This window comes from Quercus suber, unplaced genomic scaffold, assembly GCF_002906115.3.
Source record: "Quercus suber isolate HL8 unplaced genomic scaffold, Cork oak 2.0 scaffold_279, whole genome shotgun sequence".
Taxonomy (NCBI): Eukaryota; Viridiplantae; Streptophyta; class Magnoliopsida; order Fagales; family Fagaceae; genus Quercus; species Quercus suber.
Genome location: NW_027069735.1, coordinates 423,636 through 451,081, shown reverse-complemented (window position 1 = coordinate 451,081; position 27,446 = coordinate 423,636). Strand labels below are relative to the sequence as shown.

The window sequence follows — 27,446 nt, the reverse complement described above, 5'->3', positions numbered from 1 at the left end:
TGGATGCTGAGACAATATGAAAAATTTTCCGAAAAATAGCATTTTTAGAATACATCCAAACACATGAAAATATTTTCCACAACAATTTTCATAATTCAACCAAACACTTAAAAACATTTTCCTTTTCCGGAAAATAACATTTCCGGAAAATATGTATTTTCCGGAAAACGTTTTACACGAAACAAACACAGCCTTAAAGGAAAATATGCAATTTGAACTCGAATTTTTTGACTCATAATTGTGTCAACACATATTGCGACTATCTATGTGATAGTAAAGAGATTTTAGGTTGACTAAAGTTATCAATTAGGGTTTGTTTGGTTAGGAAGATGAAAAAATTGGAGGATTAAAAATGAAAAAATGGAAGGATAGAAAAAATTTTAGTTTCTCTCATTTGCGTTTAGTTGGAGGAGTGGAAAAATGGAGATGAAAATCTTTTTTGTTAAGTTGAGAAGAAAAATGAGAGGATAGAAAATATAATTTGTATAAATTTACAATTGTGTCCATATTAAATAAAACAAAACAAAGTTTTTATTTTTTTTATATATATATATATATATATAGAGAGAGAGAGAGAGAGAGAGAGAGAGAGAATATGAATGGGCACTTCATTAAAAAAAAAAAAAAAAAAAAACAAGAAATCCAAGAACATTAAAATTGCTTTCTAAAAAAAACCAAATCTGATGGGAAAAAAATGAAACAAATAACACCTTAAAAAACAAAAAAAAAAAAAAAAAAAAAAAAAAACCAAAACGGATGGAGAGAGAGAGAGAGAGAGAGAGAGAATCGGACAGCACCTAAAAAAGAGAAACAAAACTGATGTTGAAAAAAAAAAAAAAAAAAAAAGGGTTGCCAACGTGCATATGGGCATTTTAGTCCAAAATTTTACACCATATTTTTACTCCTATGTTCTTCTTATTTTGAGGTGATTGAGTTTTGATAGGCCTAGAGAAAAAAAGTTGGGCCCCATCATTTTTCTCTCTCCCTCCTAACTAAACACTTTTCCCATTCATTTTCTTTTCTATTTTCTATCCACCTTAAAACAACCCATCCAAACATATTCTTATGGATTAGGCTTTATTTGATTTGGGCGGAAAGAGTGAGTTTGGGCCATCATGGATCGCTTTACAGGTGTGGAGCATCCATTTGTGGTCCATGGCTCAACCCTTTTGAAGGCCGAACTGGTCAGCATGTTGGGCCTACATTTGCTATGTCAATCATTAAATGCCATCCATTTCCATGCTAAATTTTCTTGCAATTTTATTTTTAATTTTTAATTAAAAGGGGCTGAACTAGTAGATTAAACTGAAATTGAAATAAGTGTATTACATATGTTGGCTATCCTAACTAGAGTCCACAAATTTTTCATCATAGGCAATGAGTGGTCCAAAGTTAAAACCTAACTTAGCTAGTGCATTAACACACTATTTAGCTTTCTTGTAATTATTAACATCTTGTTAATATATAATGTGGTCCACCAAGTCAATATAAGTAAACCATTACAAATTTTAATGATTTGAAATTAGATATTGATAATAAATAGCTTCTTCTTATTTGTTGGGAGGATCATGATTCCTCCTATTGTATTAAATAATTTCTACAACTAGGTATAGTCATGGTTTAAAAAAATGGATCAAATCGAATTGGTTGATTCAATCTAATCAGAACTTCAACTGGTATGATAAAAATTGTAAAAATTGGAGGTTCAACTGTAAAATCCACTTATTCAACTAGTAAAAATTGGGAATCAAATCATTTTTTGATTCTTTGACCGTTTGGTTTCAAAACTATGGATATAGTTAAATCGAATTTTTCTCATTGTTTTTACTTGCTTAACAATATGCAGTATGCGTTGAGCTTTTTTTCATAGAATTGTTTATGCATGTGCTGCATGTACAAATCTTCGTAAAACAGCATATGTGATTGTTTATTATTATTAGTTTATTTTAGTTACATAAAAATATACTCATATACTTTTCTATATAGTAAGTGAAATCGTGCCGATCCCAAGGTGGCTTAAATAAAAGTAGCTCCTTTTTTTCTTCTTATTTTTGGGTTGAATTTGGGTACAAAGTTCGTGAGTGAAATATTATAGCTGATCTCAGGCTCTATAAAGGCTTCAAAACTTGTCATTCAAAACCAATGCAAGGCGTCGTAGTATTACAAGAAGTATAAAAGCAAGACTTCGACTAAGTTACTTACAATGACAATCTTAACAAGGAAGAAATTTGCCCAAAACAGAGCACTAGGCCACTTTTTAAGACTTTTGACTCTTTTTCATTTCATTCTTGGCTTGTAGTATTACAAAAAGTATTAATTAAAGTAAGGATAATATTTAAATAATTCTTTCAATTATATGGGGTTACAATAAAGTTGGTGAACCATGCAGCGCACTCAATAGTGAAAAACAACCATGCCATGAACGTGGCCATTGTTTACTGATTCTTTTTTTTCTGCGAGGAAAAAGTGAATGAACAAAGCTATTCCACTCATAAAGGTTGATGACTTCGGCTAATTTCACATATTTTGCCTAAATTAATCTGCTTAACTGTCTTTGCTTTCCTTAGCACTAGAGCTTTTGTTTTGTTTGGTTCTTAATTAATCATAGTGGTATTGGAGGACAACTAAGAGAGAACAAAAATGGTTTTTGGTTTTGGACAAATTGAAAGGCAATTCATTATATGATATGGCAACATGCACAATAGCCTTCAAGATCATTAATTACTGCTTATGAAATTATAATTGATTATAGTGATAAGCTTTTTCGATTCTAAACTAATGCCTATTTTTATATTAGTAAAATTTAGTTACAAAATTGGTTTGTAGCCTATAACTACAACATTACTCAATAAAATTAACATTTTTACATATTTTAAAAATCTAACCACTAATTTGTATGTTCTTCATGCTTTTAATACACATATTAAATTTTGCGTTAATCAGATATTATTTACTATATGATCTATAAGTTTTTTAACATAATTATTAAATGACTCGTATTCTAGTTCACCCATATATTGTTAGATACTCCTTATCTTGATTTGTGTATTACATAGTGTTGGTGAGATAACACTGTGGAAGGACTCCAATTTAGAGGTTAATATAATACATTGGATAGTACTACTACTTATCCAAAATCTTTAAATTATGAGTTTAGACTCAACTATGTTATATTAACTACTCATTTTTGTTAATATTATTCAATGTGAAATTTCACTCGTATATGTGTACCCAACAATCTCCTCTTCTATTGTGAGTCATTGTCTCTTTGTAAATTACGAACAAATCCTACTAGCTATTTTTTAGCCATTGGTTTTTCCTTCACCAATGTGTCAGCACATGGAGACTTAATAGAAGAATAGTTACAAATGATCCAAATTTAAATATTTCTTAATAAACAAAAAGTTAAATTAGAGAATTTATATATAAAGAGTATGTAACATAATCAAAATATGTTTAGAAAGCGCAAACATAATTTGTAGCCTAATTAAAATATGTTTAGAAAGCTCAACCATAATTGAATCAAAGTTTTTTTAGTGTTGAGTTATTTTATTCCAAGTGAATTTTAATTGGTTTTAACTTTTACCTAATATATGCAATAAAAAATAAATTCAAAAATATATATTAAATGATTTTATGAAAAGATGTGAACATTTAAAAACTTATATGATAAATTAAGAAAGAGTCAACCATTATATTTTCATAAATAAATTTTTTTCTTTTTTGAATAAGTTCCCAACTCAATTTTTTATTTTTATTTTTTAAACAAAGCCATGAAGTAACATTAAGTTTTTTTTTTTTTTTTGATGAACAAGTAACATTAAGTTTTATGTTCTCACAAGATACTGTTTTTAATGAATATCTTTGATGTTACATGCTTAAAGACATGATCGTACCATGTTTTCTCTCTCTAATTACATAAAATTCTCTCATTAAAAAAATATATACGTAGAGTAAAATTCGTCCACCTTTTTTTTGTTTTTTTAATATAACATTACTCTACAGAACCATAATTTTGATACCGTGGGCCCGTTCCAGCCTAGCCTAGACGTAGATTCCAGAGTTATTATTATTTTAACCCATTTGGCTAGATCCATCCTATCAGTTTAGATCAGAGATCCCCGTTTTTCTCTGCAGACGTAGGAATGTGAGGGTTGACACTGGTTGTTGTTTTTATTTATTTATTTATTTATTTATTTATTTTAATAAAGAGGGGTTTTAAGTGTTGATTTATCAACCCATGCTAGGTGATAATAAGATGCAATGCGTACTAATGGGGTCTTAATATGGTTATTATTGTGGGTACAATATATTTGTTGAAGCGTCATGTCTCGAATGATCGAATCACTTAAGAATTACCAAATATTATGTGAAACGATATGAGAACTTTTACCATAAAGCCATACCCTGTGTTAATGGGTTGAGGTTTGATGTAATTCTCAACCTTGTCCCGTTAAGAAATCTCCTGTTCAACCCATAATGCCTCTACTGTGTGGTGTTAGATTGAGGTCATTTCATTAAGCCTAATAAAATAACTAGGCTCTCATTCATACATTTAAACTCATTTTTTAATTAATGACTTTACAAAACTATACATAAAATTTTAATTTTATCAAAGTTAAGTATCAAGATACTAAAATTTATCAAACTAACATATTTAAACAAAGTCTTAAAATCTAACCTAATCCAAACTAATGAATCAAACCCAATTAGGTGCCAAGTTGGGTTGGATTGGATTGAGTTTGTGGGTTGCATCTTGGATGCATGCCAGCTAAAACATTGTCACTTTTTTTTATCAAGATTAATTAGTGAGACAGTCTGAGGAAAAAAAATTAGTAACAAAAAAGTTTAAAAGAAAAAAAGCAAAAAAAGATATAAGAGATACAACATTTTTCATAATTTCTGACATGGTTTGTTGTAACAAGAATAACATCATTTTCATTTTAGTCCATAAGTGACTCTATTCTCCCTATCATTAGACCAAAACGCTAATTCAATTTTTGATCTCTTATTCAACAATCACTAGTTGAGATAACTGGAATCCACAAGTTACTATATTACTAATTCGGAAAAACAGAGGAAAAATACAATGTCCTGATGTCCTAATCTTAAGTTGGGTTTATTTTGACACAAAACATGAAAAATATTTTCAACCGAGAGAGAGAGAGAGAGAGAGAAAAGTTGGTATGAATATTCATGTGACAAACAGGGTATTCAATTCAATCAAACAAACATCATAAAGTTCACGTATCTAACAACGACCGCCGGTTCAGGTTCTCTCTGTGTGTCTCACACACACTCTCTGTCTCTCTCACAGTCACTTGCACTCGCACACGTCCACTTTCGAAAGCTTTACAATACAAATTACGAAGTCCCAACTCCAAATCCCAAAGGCCAACCACACCAAACTCCCCACTTTTTCTCTTCCTTCCTTCCTACCTTCTCTCAGACCAAAGAGAAAAAGCTTCAAAAGCAAAAGCTAAAGATCACAATCTTCTTTCCAATCACAACATAAAGCTTTAAGAAAAAGAAAAGCAGACTCAAAGGCAAAGCAAACCCATTAAGCAAACGTTTATTCACAAAGAAATCTTACACACACACATTCATAATAGTAGCAATATATACACTGCACCCATGTCTCTTCCCTACTCTTACTCTTACTCTTTCTCAATATTCCAAACAACCCAATGTCGTCAGAGATTGTGGTTGCAGACCCTGGCTATGATTATGAAGGTGACTTTGGCACAGTCACAGAGTACACAGCACCAACAACTGTTACAAGGCCAATTATTTTTGGTTCTGAACATGATATTGATCATCATTATGTCCCTGAGCCATTTGAGAGTGAAAGGTTGCCTCCCACTTTGGAATCCGGAATCCAAAGGTTTCTTCGTGTTGCTAATTTGATTGAAAGAGAGGAGCCTCGTATTGCTTATCTTTGTAAGTTCAAGAATTGTGTGAATTTTTGGGCAATTGGGTTTGATCTATTTATTGATTTTATTGTGTTAATTACTAGTTCTTTGTTGGATATTATTGGCTTTGAATGTGAATGAAGGTATAGAATGTTTTAAGCCAATTAATGCATGTTATGTTGGTTCACAAGTATTGAACAATTGGAGAAAGTGTTTTAACCCAGTAGCTTCTTTCTTTTCTTTGAATTGACACTGAGTAAGATGGGTAATTATTCAGCACCTCGGGATCAATGTTCTCTTCTCTCATATAATAGTGGTTTTTTTTTTTTTTTTTTTTTTTTTTTTTTTTTTTTTTTTTTTTTTTTTTATAAATTCAATTCATAGTAAGTCCCACCATTCGAGAACATTACTCTAGGAGCATTGAATAATTTTTCTAGAATAAGGGGCAGAACTTAATCCTGAAAAAGATTGAAGTTTTACTTAGAACTATGGCATAGTGTATTTTGCATTGCTTAGACAATTTTCCTTGGCAGGCCGCTTCCATGCCTTTACGATAGCACATTACACGGACCGCAATTCGAGTGGACGGCGTGTTCGACAATTTAAAACGTCACTACTTCAACGACTTGAGCAGGTAGTCACCCCCATTGAAGCTAGCTTGTCCTATAAATCTGGGAAGTTCCTTCTTAGGTGGTTTCATAGATTTCCTTTTCTTACATCTTGCTCGCATTGATATGTGGTCAACTAGCTTTATTTTTGTTTAGTCTTGTCTTGTGTTCACCAGATAATATAAATACTTACAGTTAGCCAATGAAAGTTTGATTTTGATTTTTAATGTTAATGGTTATGGTCTCTGCTGCTTACCTTAAGCATTAGCCCTGTCTTTAACATAATTTTATGCTTCCCTTCGTTACCTCTCACTCACTTTGTTCACGTTAGAATAAAAGAGTGGAGCAAGAGCATGAACCTGTAACATATCTATAATAGTTTAGCATTTAATTTAATACGTATTTGTTCAACCCTCAGAAGTAACAAAGAAACTTAATCCATTGGGGAATGTTTCTAGCTTCCCCATTTACTACTCTCATTCTTTCAAAACCTTCTACTAAATTACTAAATAAAATTAAAAAATAAAAAATCTTCCACTATATCAGTTTCTTTTAGTTACTTAAAGTTTGATCCATGGTCAAAGTTAAAACTCATAACTTAAACCTATCTTAAACTTTCAGAAGGTGATTATTTAGTACAAATTAAGATTGATGGTTGAGATGATGCTCCAAATCACTTTTTCACCACTAATGTCATACCAACTGCTTATATTGGATTACGTGTCATTGTATTATGCTCCTTATCTGGAAACCAATTTAAACAGAACCTTCTTAGTTGTGAAGCAATGCAGTTTCCCTTTTGTGAGCTCTTGGAACATTAAGAGCATCACCAAGCATAATTATTTTCTGGAGTATCATATTTTCCAACCATGTCTATTCCCTTTTATTTCTTTGTTTCATTTCAGCATTTTCCGTTCTAAATTTTCATGTCTCTTGTCTTTGTTGAAATCATAGGATGAAAGAATCACAATTAGGAGAAGGAAAGAAACGAATGATATTCGTGAACTCAAACGTGTATATCATGCATATAAAGATCTGATCAAACCTGGTGGAGTACCTGATTTAGAAATCAGGTAAACAAGACTATTTTTTAGCTTATGTGTGCTTCTGTTCAGGTAAATTTAAAGTGTTCCAGGTTGTGTTCCCTAAGCCTAATTAATCTGAGGGCTTTATTTCAATTAGTGACAAAGAGAGGTGGATTCATGCACGTTATATTGCTTCTGTTTTGTTTGAAGTGTTGGAGGCAGTTACAAATGCAGCTGATCCTCAGGTGCTCCACCCCCCACCCCCTCTCTTTTGTGTATTCATTTTTCTTTTATTTTGTTTCTAGTATTTTTGGACTTAACAAAAAATTAACAGTTCCAGAGGAGATATAATTTTTTTTTCTTAGTTTGATTTTTTTGTTACCTCACAATAGGCCCTTGCTGATAGAGAGAGCATCCACACAAATTTTGAGTACAACATTCTGGCACTTGATAATGGAGGCATCCAGCAACCGATTATGCAACTACCTGAGGTCTGATGCTGTATGGATAATCTAAAATTTTTATATCCATTTAATCTGCCGAGTGATCATATCAGGGCATGGTGCTTCTTGCCTAAGTTGTAGTAGAGTTGAATATGTATGCTAATACACTAATGAAATGATACAGATTGTGGCTGCAATTGCAGCCATCCGCAATATTCGTGGTTTACCTTCAGTCCAAGATTTTCAGAAACGGGGGAGAGTTAGAGATTTGTTTGATTTTCTTCAGTATTGGTTTGGATTTCAGGTTATTTATTCTTTATTTTTGGTTTTACTTCCTTTCTTATTCTTCTATACTGTATCACATGGTTTCACAAGACATATGAAATTGACAACTTGGAACTTGATGAAATAGTCCTCAATTTTCTAAGCTGCCGCTTTCAGACACTGAAGATTTTCCCTGATATCATTACTGTGTTTTGATCAGGAAGATAATGTAGCTAACCAGAGGGAGCATCTGATTCTACTCCTTGCTAACAAGCACATTCGGCAAAAAAATCTGAAGACATCTAACTCAAAGGTGTCTTTTCTATTAGTTTGTAAATTTTTATATTACTTTCTTACCTTGTAATGTTTGATAATCTTATTTTGACAGTTAGTAGATGGTGCTGTGGATGAATTGATGGCAAAGTTTGTTAAAAATTACATAAATTGGTGCAAATTTTTGGGGAGAGAAAGCAACATCAAGTAAGATATGTGATCTAGTGTGTTCCTTTCTTTGCATCAAAGATAATATAAATCTTAGTCCATCATTCTTATGATAACAAAATAATGTAATTTCCTATCTTTCTTACTCATAGTTATTATTTTTGGAAAAATATTGCAATTGATTTGTTTCTTATTGCTTGTTACGCATGTTTATTTTTTTAATATCCTTTCTGTTAATGCTCCTTGTCTGTTTTCCCATTTCGCTCTTTATTTTTCACAACTTTCTTTCTTTATAATTTATTTTAGTCCTTCAGTTTATTTTTTACTACAATATATTATTTGTCTGTGCAGGTTGCCTCTTGTGAAACAGGAAGCACATCAATATAAACTCTTATATATAGGGCTTTACGTTCTTATATGGGGGGAGGCTGCAAACTTGCGTTTCATGCCAGAGTGCCTCTGTTATATTTTTCACCATGTGAGCTGAAACTTTATTGCTGTTCTCAGAGTAAATAATCTTAGCTTGGTCTTTTTATTGTAGGTTGAACTTGAAGTACATCTTTACATGTTTACATATCAATAGTACATAATATTGTTAACTTGACTAGCTAGGAAGCACAAATACATAAATGGGACACATATATGATACGTTTTGGACATGGTGATATGTCAGTTCTTTAAAATTTAGGATATGATACTGCAGGGATAATTTAATTAATCATTATATAAGTATTTTTAAATACATATTATGCTATGTTATAGTTTAAAGATCAACAACAAATTCTAAAGGGTGTAAAATATGTCTAAATAATGAAACAAATTTAGAAGCTTTTCATAGAGAGAAAGTGAGTGAGAGGGAGACTTAAAATAATTGGATACATCTCCAATACAGAAACAGCTGCTAGTTTGAAATATCCATGCTTCTTAGTTGATTAGAAAACTTAGTCTTGGGTTTGAAAGCAAACTACACTAACCAAAAAATCCTGACAAACCTGTTTGTTTGAGTACTCCTGGAAACTGTTGGAATATGTTAGACCATGGTTTCTGAAAGACTCCATTGTATTATTATCTCACCTACCACTTCACAGCATTTATATTAAGAATACACCAGTTCTATTACATTGAACTTAAACAAAAGTTTGTTACAACAATGCAGAAGGACAAAGGTACATTAAGATATCTCTAAGTTTCTTATTATTAGGATTAGAATTTTGGTTATATAATTAAATTCATCATTTTCTAACTGCTCAAGCTTTTGGGAGAATTAGTAATTTATTATGGTATCAAATTTGTTGATACCACTCTACTTCCTATTCAAAAGTTAAAAACCCCATGCTTTAGGTCCCATTTATTATTCAACGTGGGACTTCACTTACATGTGTAACCCAACAATGATGCCTTGAATAAATGCTTGGCTATGAGCAAACTGCACTAAGGACACATTTGCTTTATTTATTTCCAAATAATCATTGTTTGGTCTGTACTGTCTTTCTAGATTATAATTCTTTTGAATTAACTTCTGAATCTGTTTGAAGGAATTATGGAAGCCTTTCATTATATAGTGACTTTCAATTCCACATACAATATGTGGCAAGAAAATCTGAATTCTTTTATTTCTTCTGCCATTGTTTCGTCAAACTATTTGAAATTTCGTATTAACATACATGATAATTGACTTTTGAGCATGACTATAGTTTAGTACAGAGAACTAGTATTTAGTTTAATGGTCAATTAAAGTATATGAAAAAATATACCTCTTGAGCTATTCACTAATTGAGCAACTAGTGTCTTTATTAAACTTGATGCTTTCCTTTGCACTCTTACGCTATACATTTAAGGGAATGCATGTGAAAATTAATGTACATATTAATGTTTCATGTCTTATTATTCATTTTATGTCTTTATTTGACTAAGATGGCATATGAGTTGCATGGTATGTTAAGTGGTGATCTGAACTTAACAACTTGGGAGAAGGTTATGCCAGCATATGGAGGACAGCCAGAATCCTTCCTTAACAATGTAGTTACCCCCATATACACGGTTATAAGTGAGGTACTTCTTTATTGTACACTATTACTGTATTTGTTCCTGACCAAGAACTGATTTTCTTGTCTTTTTCTTTTAGTCTTATTTTATGTAACTAATTTTCTTATCCAAAACTGAAGGAAGCAAAGAAAAGCAAAAATGGGACAGCTGACCATTCTACATGGAGAAACTACGATGATCTGAATGAGTATTTCTGGTTAGAATAAATTTGTGTGTATTTGCCAAGTTGGGTTCAAGAAATTAGAAGAAGGTAGTTATATCTACAATTTCTGCAGGTCTCCTGATTGTTTTCAAATTGGTTGGCCCATGCATCTGGACCACAATTTCTTTTGTGTACAATCTTCAAACAAACCTAAAGCCAAGAAAACTCCGGTATCACATAATACGGTAGAAGAAAGGATGAATAGAGAAGTGAATGAACATGAAGAATCAGGGGTAAATTATATTTATTAATTATATTTATTAATACTACTATTTATTGCAATAAATAGTATAATATAAAACTCGTTAAAGAGACAATAAAGCATGTTTTTACTAGTATAGACAGATATATAAGTGGTTGTATAATTCTTTCTTCATTTAATAAAACATTAATTATCTATATAAAAATAAATACATAAGTGTTTGTTTCGTTTCACATGATATAATAATTTACTTTCTAGTTTCTAGTACTTTCTTATGTCCTACCCGGATATAATATGACATGAATGGCTGTTTGGTCTACACAGTGAGAATCTCGGAGAAGTCTCTGGGTTCAAGAATTTTGATAGCAAAATTCAGTGTTTCTGGCTTCTTAAGAGATGGAAACCTGAAATTTAAAAAACTGGACATTTTTCTATCACATGAAATGATACTTGATTCTGGAATTAATTCTTAGCTAATACTAGGATCTAATATATTATGAGTGATCCTTGGTATGTGGAAATAGATTGTGGCATCAACATTATAAATATTATAGCATATTCATAAATAGAAACACATTTGGAACCAAAATTTTAAAAAATGTTGGTATCTTCAACAAACATTATAGAACTATCTTGCTTCGATTCATGAGTTTCAATGGAGTTTATCCTATGTGACTAGTATGGAAAAGTAAGATTGCTTTCGCCAACTTTCCTCAGCTGAGGCTGTTCTTGTCTTTTGTAAATACAAGACCCAGTACTTCTAGTTCTGCCTTTTTTTTTTCCAATGGGCGTGGGAAAAAGAATATTAATTATGGATTTTTTCTTCCAACTGCATGACTCTTCTGCTTTAGTTGATACCCTATTCTTAAAGTCTCTCACATATTCTTTTCCCACAGGATACTATGGAGGAAGTTCAAGAAAAGAAATGGTTAGGGAAGACAAATTTTGTAGAGATCCGTTCATTTTGGCAGATTTTTAGGAGTTTTGATAGAATGTGGAGTTTTTTCATTCTATCCCTTCAGGTGTGTCTAGGACCTAGTATGCTTGCCTTTTGGATTGCATGCTTCTTGAGATGGTTTTGCCATATTTATTTATAATTTCTGTTCTTCCTAGGCAATGATAATTATGGCGTACCATGATGTGGCATCTCCACTTCAGATGTTTGACACAGTAATATTTGAGGACATTCTGAGCATCTTCATTACCTCTGCCATACTTAACCTCATTCAAGGTATGATGCCAGCATCTTACTGTGGGATTATTAAAACAGATAAGATGAAAAAAATAAAATTTTACTAGGTTCTACAAAATTTTACCTCTTTTTCCTAATTTCCTCTTAACCCAATTGTAATATTTATCAAAAGATTGGCATTGAGTCTCCATATGTTTGGTTTATGTGCATAAACCATCACAAAAGCTTTTTTAAAGGTGCCTGTTATGTTTTAATGGGTTTGCTGTCAGAAGCAGCTATATTTGGTGTTGCTTTATATATCAAACCCATTTTTTCTTAGACTTCAATGTACCTTATGAAATTCACTGAATGGTTGTCTGCTTTTCCCAATTTCCCTAAAATTCCTTGGCTGTTCTTCCTACTTTGAGTTCTGGTATCAGAAGACAACATGCAGTATTTACAGCAACGTAACATTGTTTGTTTTGGCTGGATAGTTTAGCATGTGTAATGGTTGTACTATTATCCTTCAAACAAAAAAGATATTTTCTCAATAAAACTAACCTATTTCATGAACATGTTCTTTTTCAGTTTCTCTGAAAAGTGTATAAATTTTGAAGATAGTGGGCTCTCTTTAGTGCCATATCTTCTAGTCATCTTTCCATTTTAGATATTGTTACCACCTAAGATTTTTTTTTACCTAATTAATCCCGGTAGGCTATCTAAAATATCATCTGTTACTTAAGTAAATCTTTCAAGTAGGTAATTCTCTACTATGGTCCTTTTTCTTAATTTAAATACGTTATACTTCATGTTAAGAAGTATAGAAAGAAGTAAAGAAAATATCTGTAAGTGTTTTTCTTTTTCAAACCATATGCACCCTTCAAATTTCATCTAAAAGGTGGTCTTTCAAGCTTTATGCACGAGCCAATTTTTAAAACTCTCGAACATATTTCTTTATATGGAAGAAAGTCAAGAGACTTATTTTACATTTCTCACTTTTAAGTCAATATTCCAGATGAGGTCTTTCTCTGGTATGGTAACAACATCATGTTAAAAAGTCGGAGGTTTTGGTTGAAATTTTTTGGTTTTTATTTTTATGTAAGTCTGAGTTCAGAAAAGCATCTATCACCTGGCCAGATAGGGAATAAGAGCTACTAGCCTAGAGTGATGGCTAAAAGATATATGTGCTTGCAGCAATTCTTGACATTACCTGTACATGGAAAGCTAGAGGCACAATGGGATTCTCTCAGAAGAGGAAACATTTGATGAAGATGGCTGTTGCAGTGATTTGGACTCTCATTCTTCCCCTGTGCTATGCTAAATCTAGAAGAAAATACACTTGTTATTCCACACAATATGGGAGCTGGCTTGGAGAATGGTGCTTTTCTTCCTATATGGTTGCCGTTGCAATTTACTTGACAACAAATGCAGTTGACATGGTGTTGTTTTTCGTTCCTGCTGTTAGCAAGTATATTGAGGTCTCAAACTACCGGATATGGACAGTTTTAAGATGGTGGACTCAGGTAAGTTCACGATATATCTTAGTGACTTTCTTGCAATATTCAAGTCAATCTTTTGCTGTTGAATGTGGGGTTTCATACATGTAGTAATAAGATGCGACTTATAAGATCATGATGCCATACAATTACTGTTATCACTAGGAAGATCTAATTTGCCCTTTTAATATCATTGAGATTATATCCATCTCAGAACTTCAGTTTTAATTAATGTATCTTTGATTCTTTATCATACTTTCTTCATTGTTCGCTATGACAGGATGGTGGGACTAGCTATGTGTACTTCTAGTCACACATTCCTCTTTTAACCTTCTTTTCTCTAGAGAATTTTGTGGATATTGTTTGATGTGGAAAAAGTGGTACAATAGAAATTAACTGAAATTTTTTTGACTATTTGATACATATATCATACGAGAAAATTTAGTAATTCAAAAGTGGCATTCGTTTGGAGTTTTCTTCTTAAATGCAGTAGATAAATCATTATCATACATATGAGTTATCTTATGTTTTCAATTTTATTGAGCTTGGTTTTGTTGACTTTGCCTTTTTTTTTTTTTTGAAAATTTTTCTTTTTATTGTGTAGCCTGGAATATATGTTGGACGTGGGATGCAAGAAAGCCAAGTTTCAGTTGTGAAGTATATACTATATAGCCATTCTACATTTTGTTGGTACTGTACTTATGTAAATATTTTCCTAATATATCCTTTTTCTTGCTATATAGGTATACAATTTTTTGGATACTAGTACTGTTAAGCAAATTTTTGTTCAGCTACTTTTTTGAGGTGAGTGGTAATGTGACTGTCTATATTATGAGATGACAATAAAATATTGTGATTTGTAATAAGTCTCATGAGATAAATTAAACTTGATCCACCTTCTCCATTGGTTTATATTTATTCATGACTGTAAATCTAATGTCTCTGCATGGTTGTGTAATTCAAGAATATGCAAAACCTATCCACATAAACTGGTACTTGGTTCAGCATTCATGTGAAAGACTTGATGTGTTTACTATTTTCAAACGTGGTAGCACCCATTTCTCATTGGCTCCATTATGAGTGCTGTAGGGAAAGGTCTCAGGTTTATGTTGCGGATCATCAGTTCCAAAACTCTAAGCTATTAAGCATAGGACACAAAGTAACTCTCTCTCTCTCTCTCTCCTGAAAAAAATGGTTGGTGCTAATGAGGATCACTAAGCTTGAATGAAAGGCCTCACTAGCAACCTTGCTATGATAGAAGTATCAATCTTTAAAGTCTAAGCTATTCAGAATGTTAGAAACAATCACTTCCAAGAATTTAAGCTGTCAGGAAGTAGACCAATAATGCATATTACGCACATACTAACAGGGAAATTAGCATGGGGCTCCAATGCTCCCAAAAATTAAAAAACCATAAAAAAAAAAAAAAAAAAAAAGAGTATTCAACTGAGGAGAAATTGAATCTTCACTAAATATTTTCTTGTTTTTAATTTTCATATTATTGTGACTGAAGCTTTAAAAGTTCAATGTTATCTCTCATTAGTCAGATTTATTGCGTCAAACAGTATATGCTATCTTTCTCATTTAGAAATGCTCAGATGCGAGTTCTCTAATGATTAGTTGTTTCTTATTACCAATATAAAAATGCAGATAAGACCACTCATGGCACCAACAAAACAAATTATGAAAATTGGTGTGAAAAATTATGAATGGCATGAGCTCTTCCCAAAAGGTAGTTGTTATTTCTTTCTGTGTTATGTGCCAAAAGAGTAAATTTGAATACCATTGATGTCAACATGCCTGATAAAATTTGTTCTCCTGTTGCAGTCAAAAGTAATGCTGGTGCAATTGTTGCTGTATGGGCTCCCATAATAGTTGTGAGTTTGATTACAATATCTATAACAGTCCTTTTGATGGTCCTCATTTAGAAGTCTGAGAGGGAAACAAGATCGCTGTCAATTATAAAAGTACAAAAGTCAATCAATGAAAATGAACCCTTCTTAGAATGATATTGAAAGCTCTGGGAAAAGCATACTTTTTTCTTGCATGATATTTCTGATACTTGGACATTCATTTATTCTGTATTTTGTTTATTCTAGGTGTATTTTATGGACACACAGATATGGTATTCTGTTTTCTGTACAATCTTTGGTGGAGTTTATGGAATTTTGCATCACCTTGGTGAGGTAAGAAGTACATTTCTTATCAAAGTAATGTGATCATGGTCTCACTCTTCTTGTTTCTTACAGATTCGGACATTGGGAATGCTGAGAAGCAGATTTCACTCCTTGCCTCATGCATTCAATGTATGCCTTATCCCACCCTCATCCAGGAATGATCAGAAGAAAAGAAATGGTTTCTTTCAAAAACGATTTCGGAGGGTATGAGGTTTTCACAATGCAATGTTATAGAATTACTTTAAGTATCTCTTTCTTTACTTGTCTGATGATTAAACTGATTGTCTCAGGCATTGGAAAATGGAAAAATTGACGATTCCAAGTTTGCTCTATTATGGAACCAAATTATTAGTCATTTTCGATCAGAGGATTTGATAAGCAACAGGTGATTTATTTGTTTCAATATTTTTTTGCATTCTTGTGTGATGCATGAGAAAATACCTGAAACGGGTATGTTTCTATGAGCAGGGAGTTGGATTTGATGAGAATTCCTATGTCAGCAGAAATATTTTCTGGCATTGTTCGTTGGCCTGTTTTCCTCCTTGCTTATAAGGTATATTGCTTATATTTTATTGTCTCTGATTTTGCTCTGTGTTGTCTTTCACTTGTAAACATGTCTTCCTATTTATACTAGTTTTCAACAGCCTTGAGCATTGCAAAAGATTTTAAGGGAAAGGATGGGGCTCTTTTCCGAAAGATTAAGAAAGATAAGTACATGTATTCTGCTGTAACGGAGTGCTATGAGTCATTGAAGTACATACTTCAAATTCTTGTTGTGGGCAATCTGGAAAAAAGGTAGAGATGACAACATTTTTGGTCAAACATACTGTTCCATATAAAGTTTTTTGTGGATAGAAAATTTTTATAGATTTAGCTAGTATTTTATGGCAAATTTTTACTTCTTTTGCCCCCCTCCCCATCCCTGTGGGTCCTAGCTAGGCAAATGTAGTGAGAGTTGTGTATGCCATTTTGCTAGCTCCTCACTTCTTACCTTTTTCCTTGTGGATGCAATGCTATATTCTGCATCGCTTTCCAGGATAATATCTGCCATAGTAAATGCAATTGAAGAAAGCATGGGAAGATCGAGTCTTCTTCAGGACTTCAAGATGAAAGAACTACCAACTGTATTAACAAAATGTATTGAATTAGCTGAACTTCTGGTAATTGTTGCATCCACCGCAAAGCTACTATAATAATGTTTATAATGAATTTTTTAGTCAATACTTGATATCATATTGACTTTTAGTATCAAATATTTTAAGATCGAGGGAAATGAAAGCCATCATGATAAAGTTGTGAAAGCTCTCCAAGATATTTTTGAGCTTGTAACCAATGATGTGATTAATGATTCCAGGTTTGGTGTGCTTAGACTTTAGTACCATCTTTGAGTTTATTATTATTATTATTATCATCAAGATAGATTAATTCTAATGCTCAAGTTCACTATTTTTCATTTTAAATGTGGGCAGAATATTGGACTTTCTCTACTCATCCCAGAAGATAGAGGGTGATTTCAATGATAATTTCAATGACATTGCACCACAATTATTTGCATCATTTGCTGACAAGAAATCTATCCATTTCCCCTTGCCAGATAGCAATCCATTGGATGAACAGGTGATTGTGATGTTCATTACTTCTTTCTATAATGTTTTCCTTTAATTCTTCTTTTTAGTTGCTTGGGCTTGTTCATCATACCTAGACTTCAATCATTTATTGGGTTTGTAATCTTGGAAGCACGGTTTCTTTATAATAGGCACTGTACCGGTTTGGCCGTATGTGATATGTATCCGATACATCACATTGGCATACACCACTGCTGCTTGATGTTTGCATCAGTCATGTCTATCCATATCTCCTGTTCACATCAGTGTTCATGGCTTGTTATCTTTAACATGCACAGCTTTGCCTGTCCACTTCCTCAATACATGGATTAGCATTATAAAATATGCAGCCTGCAGTTGTGTGTAAGAATTAGATAAATACTAATTAAAGTTTTCAATGGCAGATCAAGCGTTTTCATTTGTTGCTTACCATCAAAGACACTGCAATGGACATACCTTCAAACTTAGAGGCAAGGAGGCGTATTTCATTCTTTGCTACTTCTCTCTTTATGGATATGCCCAGTGCTCCTAAAGTGCGGAATATGCTTTCATTCAGGTCAAATTTGTCATCTCCCATTTTTGTTCTTGGTACATTCAACATGTGTTTACTTCATGTATTTACTTTCTAGGCCACTTCATTTCTATATACAACAATGTAATTAGTTCTCTTTGAAAAAGTTTTGTTTTTTTTTGTTTTTTTTTTTTTTTTTTTAAATTGCTGAATAGAATGAAAATATAATTGTCAAAAGTATTGAAGCTAATGCTTATTATCCTACTTTTATGGGCATCATGTGGTCCATATCTCCGACTTATGCTTCAGAAGAAATAAAACTAAAATATTTGGTTTTAGTTATGACTTTTCCTGTTCTTGATGCTTGGGTCTAAAGTTCATAATTTGTTTTCCTTTGTACCATTTCCCTGTTATGGTGCAATATGAAAGATTAAAAGTACTAAAATATAAGGATAAAAAATTATGAAGGCTAAGTAGGCAAACACTAGATTTTGGAATCAGCAAAGAATAACATTCCATATAGGATCAAGATGAGTGATTGTCAGTACTTGCACCTCATAGGATTTCAAAGAGCACTTGTAGGTAGAAGAAAGCATTATGCCTTTTTTTTTTCAAGGTTATTAGAGAGAGCTGATTTATTAAAATAACATGAGAGCTCTTGTGAGCTGTTGGTGGTAAGATTATGTTATAATTTATTTCATTGAGAAAAACCAAACATCCAAATTATAAGGCCACTTTAACAAATTGGGTTGTAAAGGACTCAATTTAAAATTTAATCAGTCACTAAAATAGATTGACCAAAATAAGAGTTGAAGGACATGTATTATAGTATCTGTAGAACCATGTAATCAACCCCTTTATTTGCACAAATGCATTTTACAAAGAAACAGAAGTTACATCTCTTTTCCATTTCTGTTAAGAGTCCTTATTAGTTTCCACACCCCTTAGGAAACTGAAAATTGTTTAATTCTACAAGATGCTCAAATTGAAAAGGCCCAATGAGCAAGTATTTTAGAACACGATGATATGGTAGGTCACAGTTTTAGAACTCATATTATGTAACTTGTTCAAGCTGCTACAAATCAATGATTGCTGGAAATAATAGCTTAATAATTGTGTGTTTAAATAAAAACTTTATTTAGGTGCAGGCATTGTGAAAATTGATCAGATAAATATCATACTCTTTTAGGAAGAAAGCAAAATCCTTGTTAAAGTATTCACACTGTTAAGAGTCCAAATTGTTGAATGTCTTCCCTGACAGGCACATCACTAACTAGCCAGCGTGTATGCATTTAAAGAATAACACATGTTCATTTTTCACGTGGCGTATCTGTGAGAGTAGTATAAGAATTCTAGTATGTCAGTAGTGATGAGATTTTAATATACCATAAAGCAATTTCTTGAATCTGACAAATTCAACTTATCTTTAGCATTCTTTCCACAGGTGCAATCTTTTGTATGTAATTGAAATTGATATCTTATCATTCTATTCTATTCTATTCCCCACTTTTTGTGGCAGTTATATAAACATCTACTCTAATCTTTATAGTTGTTCTTATTGGTACAGTGTCATAACTCCACACTACATGGAAGATGTTAATTTTTCAAAAAAGGAGCTTTATTCAAGCAAGCAAGGGGTTTCCATAATCTTTTATATGAAAAAGATATTTCCAGGTTACTATAAGATTGGATTTTGTTAATATATTTTAGTCATATCTATTCTGATTCAACTCTTAGCTCACAGCTATTTCTTAACCTTTTTCTTAGATGAGTGGAAAAACTTTTTGGAACGCATGGGTTGTGAAGAGCTGGATGTTGAATCAAAGGATGATGAATCAAAGGAGGAGCTTAGGGAGGAAGAGTCAAAGGAGCTGCTTGGGGAGGAAGAGTCAAAGGAGGAGCTTAGAGAGGAAGTGCGAAATTGGGCTTCATTCCGAGGACAAACATTAAGTAGAACAGGTGAATGAAAAAGGCTAGAAATCTTTGTAACATTGGATAGTTATACTAAACATAAGATTATGTAGTTGTACTCATTATATTCTCCATTTTATCTTGTGGTTATTGCAGTTAGAGGAATGATGTACTATAGAGAAGCCTTAAAATTACAAGCATTTATTGACATGGCTGCAGAGGAAGGTTTGTGATTGTAAATATGGCTCATAATATTCAGGTGTCTTTGTTTGAAATGCGATCATCAATGCATTATATCTTTAATAGAGTGATAGGCCATTCTGATGCCTTACTAGCTATGCTTGAGATTATTTTTGAACAATGGTTTGACTACAATCTTTTGCCACTTACTGATTATTCTCGTCCAGATATTCTTGATGGTTATGATACTGCTGGAAAAGGAAACCATAAATTCTCAGCCCAAGTAGATGCACTAGCAGACATGAAATTCACATACGTTATTTCTTGTCAATCATTTGGATCACAAAAAGCTTCTAGAGATCCCCATGCAGATGACATAATTGACTTGATGAAGAAGTACTCCTTTACCCAAAAAAGAAATGATTGCAGAAGTATTCAATCTGTATATGTTATATATAAAATTAGAAGTCATATAACTCAGAATATGCATTTATTGCTTGAAGGTATCCATCTCTCCGTGTTGCTTATGTTGAGGAGAAAGAAGAGATTGTTTCAGGAAAACCTCGAAAGGTTTATTCTTCATTGTTGGTTAAAGCTGCCAATGGTTATGAACAGGTAATATTAGTCTTTGTACTTTAAATGCATGATTGCATCCTCACACGATCTCTTCTTAGAGTGAATTATATAATCTAATTACATATATAAATAAACATTTAGTTGTTGAGTATGCTGTTATCTTTTATAGGTTATATATCGCATAAAGCTTCCAGGCCCACCAGATGTTGGAGAAGGGAAGCCTGAAAATCAAAACCATGCCATAATCTTCACTCGTGGTGAAGCTCTCCAAGCAATCGATATGAACCAAGTAGGCTCATTCTCAAGTGACTAAATATTAACAATTTCCATATTTGTTCTTATGCCGTTTGGGTTTTCAGGATAATTATTTGGAAGAAGCACTGAAAATTAGAAATATTCTGCAAGAGTTTCATCGTCACCAAGGGAGGAGGCCTCCTACAATACTTGGTCTGAGGGAACACATATTCACAGGAAGGTTAGATTTTTTTCTTGTGTTTTATGTTTCACTTACTATGTCACAGAACTAAGTGGTCAATACCATTCAATGGGAATATGAGTGATGGTCAATTGAGTTGGATAAGTAACTCCAAGAAATGTACAACTTCATGAGTTGCAGTGGTTGAAATGATATGTAAACCCCAAATAGGCTGTTGAATGAATTTAATATTTTTTCACATTAAACAACAAATTCAAGAACACTCACTAAGCTCATGATAAGTTCGGTAGCGTAGTTCAATATGGGAACTTAATTCTTGCTATGGTATAAGCATCATGACCATTTTATGGACTCCATGGGCGTTTAGATGTATAAAATATATCAATACAATGACTGAGATATAAAATCTATGGCCTTGAGCATATATCATTTCAGGAGGAAGTTTTATCACTTTACTGGAGTATTTTTTTTCTCCGACAATATAATGTGTTCAATGAAAATAATTTATTGAGAGAATAGTGTTGGAAATTAGAATAATGGTCAAAATATTAAATTCATCATTTCCTAATATCTTAAACTTTTGGGACAAATTTTAGTTTATCATGGTATCAGAGCAAGTGGTTTTGAGTTCAAACCTTATCTCCACTCTACCTCCCATTAAAAAAGATTAAAAATCACACATGTTGGGGGATAAGTGGGAATATGGGCCCACAGGTGAGGGAGTGTTAGAACTAGAATATTGATTAAATGATTAAATTCACCATTTCATAATAACTTAAGCTTTAGGGATAAGTGGCAGTATATCAGATAGTAAATCCTTTGTTCTGCTGCTTTTTCTCTTCTGTTTCTCCTCTAAGCTTTTTTTTTTTTTTTTCATTATTATTTTTTCACTTTTCTTTCTCTTTCTGCTAAGAATTTCTTCATACATAAGCAAACTTTTTTTTTTTCTTAACTAGCTGGTGTAAGCACTAGGAATTCAGAAACACCTTTCCATGTGATCACTTCTAATGCAGGACTTAAAGATGCTGACACTAGCATGTATATGAACACCAAGTCTCTGTCAGTAGGCTTCTAAATGAATTGATTTGTAATTTCTAGGCCTGAAAAATTATGACTTAGTCTGTTCACCTGTAAAAACTTTGAATAATCTGTTTGAGTGAGATACTAAATGCACTGGAAAGAATATCTGATTTTTTTTTTATTGAGGTGTTTTTCAACCCAATGATATTTTAAAAATGCTAATGGATAAGCTTCAAAGCGAATGACACATCTTGCTCAAGTTTTGTTGTTATTCTGACATTTGTGGAAGAAGGAAATCTATAATCATCAGCTTATAGTGAAACTATAGCCAACTAGCATTTATGTTATTTTAAATTGTATATGAAATATAATGATCTCTGAGAATTTATATTAGAAATATCAGAACTTATAGGCTGTCTTCTTTTTTCTATTCCACTGCAGTGTTTCTTCTCTAGCATGGTTCATGTCATATCAAGAGACCAGCTTTGTCACCATCGGTCAACGGATTCTTGCCAGTCCTCTCAGGTAAGGGATACATCATTTCTGTGAGCTCATTCTTAGAAGACAAGGCATGCATGTGTACATGTGCATGTCTCTATGTTGGGTTGATTATTTGCTTGGTATGGTCAAGTAAGCATTGTCTAAGTGGTTTAATTTTTAGTTATCTTTGTAACCTCAAACAAGTTTGGTTGACTTGGTAATCTCAAAACAGCATAAACATTTACTGGTTATATATTTGCAACCATTATATATTCTTTTTAAGTATTCTTAGATCCTTTGGTTGTATTTTTTAACTCAACTGGGCTTACCTATGTGCTCCTGCTTAGTTCTCATTCTTATAATTTTGTTCTAATATCAGGGTACGATTCCACTATGGACATCCAGATATATTTGATAGGATATTTCACATCACAAGAGGTGGTATAAGTAAAGCATCCAAAACAATTAACTTAAGTGAAGATGTTTTTGCAGGTAAGAATTACTGTAATATTACATTCCCAACATATGGTCAAAATTGATGCACAGTAGTTACATGCATCTGATCTCGTGTAGGATTTAATTCTACTTTACGGCGGGGATGTATTACATATCATGAGTACATGCAAGTTGGGAAAGGTCGTGATGTAGGCCTAAATCAGATCTCAAAGTTTGAAGCCAAGGTAGCTAATGGAAACAGTGAACAAACTATAAGTCGTGATGTACACCGCCTTGGACGGCAGTTTGATTTCTTCCGGATGCTATCTTGTTATTTCACAACTGTTGGGTTTTACTTCAGTAGCCTGGTAAACCATTTCAAACTGCAAAAGCATCCCTTTATTTCTATTAGCATTAGTTAACTGATTACTTTTAAAGTTTCCTTTTCCCCCCCTGAGAAGATTACTTATTAAATTTCTTATCATGCAGAACTTCACTCCCTAAAATTATGTATCTACTAACACATCTGAATTTACAAGGAAAATAGATTTGGCTAGGAATATGATAGCTGGAGTGAAAATTTGAAAAGATACTAATTATATAGTCAGAGAATACTTATAATAATATTGTGTTGCCAACATCCTTGATGTTCGTCAGTGCTTTGGTTTTCTACATATGCAGATGCATTGTGTTAAGGGGAAATGATGTCTTGTAATGTTCAAGTTGTGTGTTCTATTGAAGTCCATTTTTTTTTCCTTCATTATATGTGAAAATATGAGTGTGCCTTTTGAGGAGTTGATACAACATTCTTATACGTTGCTTTTCTGTTCACTGTTGATGTCACTTTGTGGTTGACTTGAAATTTTCTTTACAAATCCACAGATATCAGTAATTGGAATTTATGTGTTCCTCTACGGACAGCTGTACCTTGTTCTTAGTGGGTTGGAGAAAGCACTTCTTCTTGAGGCTAAAGTGCGGAACATACAATCCTTAGAAACAGCTCTTGCCTCACAATCATTTATTCAGCTTGGGCTCCTAACAGGCTTACCAATGGTGATGGAGATTGGACTTGAGAAAGGGTTTCTTACAGCCATTAAAGATTTTATCCTTATGCAATTGCAGCTGGCTTCTGTTTTCTTTACTTTCTCCCTTGGAACAAAAACTCATTATTATGGTCGAACAATTCTGCACGGGGGTGCTAAGTACAGACCCACTGGGCGTAAGGTTGTGGTATTTCATACTAGCTTCACTGAAAACTACAGATTGTATTCAAGAAGCCACTTTGTCAAAGGATTTGAAATATTGCTCTTGTTGATTGTCTATGATTTGTTTAGGAGGTCTTACGAGAGCAGCATGGCTTATGTGTTAATCACTTATTCTATTTGGTTCATGTCAATCACTTGGTTGTTTGCACCAATTCTTTTTAATCCCTCAGGGTTCAGTTGGGACAAGATAGTTGATGACTGGAAAGATTGGAATAAGTGGATCAGGCAGCAGGGTGGTATAGGAGTTCAACAAGATAAAAGTTGGCAATCTTGGTGGGATGATGAACAAGCTCATCTTCGTCGATCAGGGCTGGGTTCTAGGTTGATAGAAATACTTCTCTCTTTTCGGTTTTTCATATATCAGTATGGTCTGGTCTATCACCTTGACATATCCCAACAGAGCAAAAATTTTCTGGTGTATGTGCTTTCATGGGTTGTGATTCTTGCAGTTTTCCTACTATTCAAGGTAAATTCTTGCCTTGGCCTTTAACCAGGGAATTATTCTATATGCTTTACTTAATCTTCTTGCATAATATGTTGTGTACATGAAATACATCTCGTAGTCTCAGTAGCTATTTTGGTTGAACTTATTGAGATTATTTGATTAGCAGAAATTACTTCATGAAGAAAATATGAAAATTTAATAGTTTTAAAAATTTATAATTAGATTATTCACTTGAAATAATTTCTGACCTATAAGATATTGGAGGCATTTGAGATTAGTGCATGTCTTAGACAACCTTTTTTGTGATTTGCCTGACACAAAGTCACAAACAAACATGCATGCTCTTTTGTCTTCAGATGCAATGGAAATTTTATGTTTTAATTACCTCAGTTTACCAAATAACATATATATTTTTATAGAACCTGATTCTGGGAACTCCTTTAATATCTGAAGAACCACCTATTTACGGCGTGAATGTATGATGACAACATCATTCTGCAGACCTAGTTTCAAAACTTATCTGCAGACACCGTCTAAACCCAACTTATAGTCTTTATTCTGACCGCATCCTTGTAATAATAAAATTCCTTGCATATTAACCCAGGACACATGTTATCTGTTACAATAAGGACCATATTTGACAACAAGGAATAGAACATTCCTTAAAGAGTGCACTACTTTCTTGTAAAATAATTCTTTCTGGCAACATCTGGTTGGCTATAAAAATTTTGTGATACAACCTTTTAGGTTTACTTGTTTGCTTCTATACTAGTTGCTATAACAGCGTGCATGATTTTCTTGAGTCAATGACATAATTGGGAATATACAATGCAGGCAGTCAACCTGGGAAGGCAACTGTTCAGTGCTGATCATCACCTGTGGTTTAGACTATTCAAAGCATTCCTCTTCTTGGGTGTTCTGTCCATAATATTTACTCTTTCCAACATCTGTGATCTATCTTTGATGGATTTAATTGTGTGTTGTCTAGCATTTTTTCCGACTGGATGGGGTTTGATATTGGTAAGTTTGGTTAAAGGAAACTTCTTTCTTGGCACATTTGTTCTTGATTGGTCATTTGTCAACTGATACTTGATTTTTTTTTCAGATTGCACAAGCTGTGAGGCCCAAGATAGAGAATATTGGATTGTGGTACTTCATCCGTGTACTTGCTAAAGCTTTTGACTATGGAATGGGTGTCGTTCTTTTGGCACCAATAGCTATTTTGGCGTGGCTCCCAATCATATCTGCATTCCAGACTCGTTTCCTTTTCAATGAAGCATACAGAAGGCACTTGCAAATCAAACCAATTCTTGCAGGGAAAAAGAAGCAAAAATAATATTTTTGGAATTGGAAGCTGATGCAGAGTTTGTAGTATATATGTAAATTTTCAAGTTAATACTAACAATTCCTCATACAAAGACTTCTAAGTTTTAACATGTGTAAGTAGTATTACAAAAAATGTAATTATTCATTAAAAAAAAAAATTCATAGAGACACATACCAATTAAAAAATGGGGGTTCACATGGATTACTGATATTTACTATTTCATTATATGCAAACTTGACCGTTGACACTATGTGACCATTGTACATATGTATGTAGACACTTCCAGTATAATCATTTAAACCCATACAATTTATGAATCCAAGGAATTTTTTTTTGCATTTAGCATCATTTTTTTATAACATTTTAATTAGTTGTCAAGTTTGCAAAATTATTTAGCAAACTAGCATCTTGAGGGTCTAAAACTTGAGTTCAAAGATGCAACTTGAATTTCTAAGACTCGATTTGCAAGTGGTGGCAATCTAACATGGGAAAAAAAATCCACGTGGAACTCGAGTTCCACCATTCTCTAGATCTCTGCATCTGTTCTTCTTCTTCTTCTTCCTCTATTATTTTTCTTCTTCCTTCCACTTCTTCCTCTGTTCTTCTTCTTCTTCCTTTTGAATTTGTTCTTTTTCTTCCTTCCAGGTTTGGCTTCTTCTTCTTCTTCTTCTTCTTCTTCTTCTTCTTCTTCTTCTTCAAATCTACTTCTATAGAACTCAAGTCTAAGAAACTCGAGTTCCATGTGGATAAATTGTTCTACCTCTGCCTTAGAACTTGAGTCTTAAAGGCTCGAGTTTGTCACCAAACTCGAGTCTCAAAGACTTGAGATGTTAGTTTCATAAATAGTTTCGAAAACATGCTTGCTAACGAAATAATTTTCTAAAATTATGCCATATGGCAAATTTCACTTGAATGCAATTTGTTTTTATGTGTTAAAGTTTCTCGTGAACTCAGATTCTTAATTTTCCTCTCTCTCGCTAGAAATTAAGGATTTGGTTCCTAACTTTTGTATTGTGGGTCAATTTGGTCCCTAATGTGTCAATTTAGTCTGTAATATTTGAGGGTTGTGTCTTTGTTATTAAGTCATGAATAAAAAATACTGATGTAACTAGCGATACAAATAAAAAATTATTCTAATGCCACATGTCCTAAACTAAAATAAATAAATAAATAAATAAATTCCACATGTAAACAAAACATATCTTCAATCTTATTTTCTCTTTGTACTTTTTCATTTTTCCAATCATCACCGGAAATGACCTCTCTCTC

The 27,446-nt window shown here is 32.8% G+C and overlaps 1 protein-coding gene across 2 annotated transcripts; it reads left to right on the top strand.

Moving 5' to 3' along the window:
- Nucleotides 1–5,272: 5,272 nt before the first annotated feature.
- LOC112011976 (putative callose synthase 8) lies at nucleotides 5,273–26,486 on the top strand. Of its 2 annotated transcripts, XM_024044331.2 has the most exons (41): nucleotides 5,273–5,940; nucleotides 6,446–6,546; nucleotides 7,475–7,593; nucleotides 7,703–7,790; nucleotides 7,938–8,036; nucleotides 8,173–8,292; nucleotides 8,473–8,565; nucleotides 8,641–8,732; nucleotides 9,045–9,171; nucleotides 10,608–10,745; nucleotides 10,859–10,935; nucleotides 11,015–11,174; nucleotides 12,040–12,165; nucleotides 12,257–12,374; nucleotides 13,509–13,837; nucleotides 14,415–14,467; nucleotides 14,554–14,614; nucleotides 15,461–15,542; nucleotides 15,638–15,687; nucleotides 15,910–15,996; nucleotides 16,060–16,191; nucleotides 16,278–16,372; nucleotides 16,456–16,540; nucleotides 16,622–16,782; nucleotides 17,024–17,147; nucleotides 17,250–17,341; nucleotides 17,457–17,604; nucleotides 17,996–18,147; nucleotides 19,670–19,776; nucleotides 19,870–20,061; nucleotides 20,170–20,238; nucleotides 20,421–20,589; nucleotides 20,697–20,808; nucleotides 20,939–21,058; nucleotides 21,129–21,244; nucleotides 22,667–22,750; nucleotides 23,085–23,197; nucleotides 23,279–23,508; nucleotides 24,023–24,871; nucleotides 25,685–25,870; nucleotides 25,956–26,486. In XM_024044331.2, exons 1-41 carry the CDS (start codon nucleotides 5,688–5,690, stop codon nucleotides 26,184–26,186), a joined length of 5,940 nt encoding a protein of 1,979 aa, XP_023900099.1. In that variant the 5' UTR covers nucleotides 5,273–5,687; the 3' UTR covers nucleotides 26,187–26,486. The 2 variants fall into 2 exon arrangements, with proteins under 2 accessions (XP_023900099.1, XP_023900101.1); XM_024044333.2 differs by lacking the exons at nucleotides 5,273–5,940; nucleotides 6,446–6,546; nucleotides 7,475–7,593; ... (3 more) ...; nucleotides 8,473–8,565; nucleotides 8,641–8,732 and having other exon boundaries at nucleotides 9,115–9,201.
- Nucleotides 26,487–27,446: the final 960 nt, after the last annotated feature.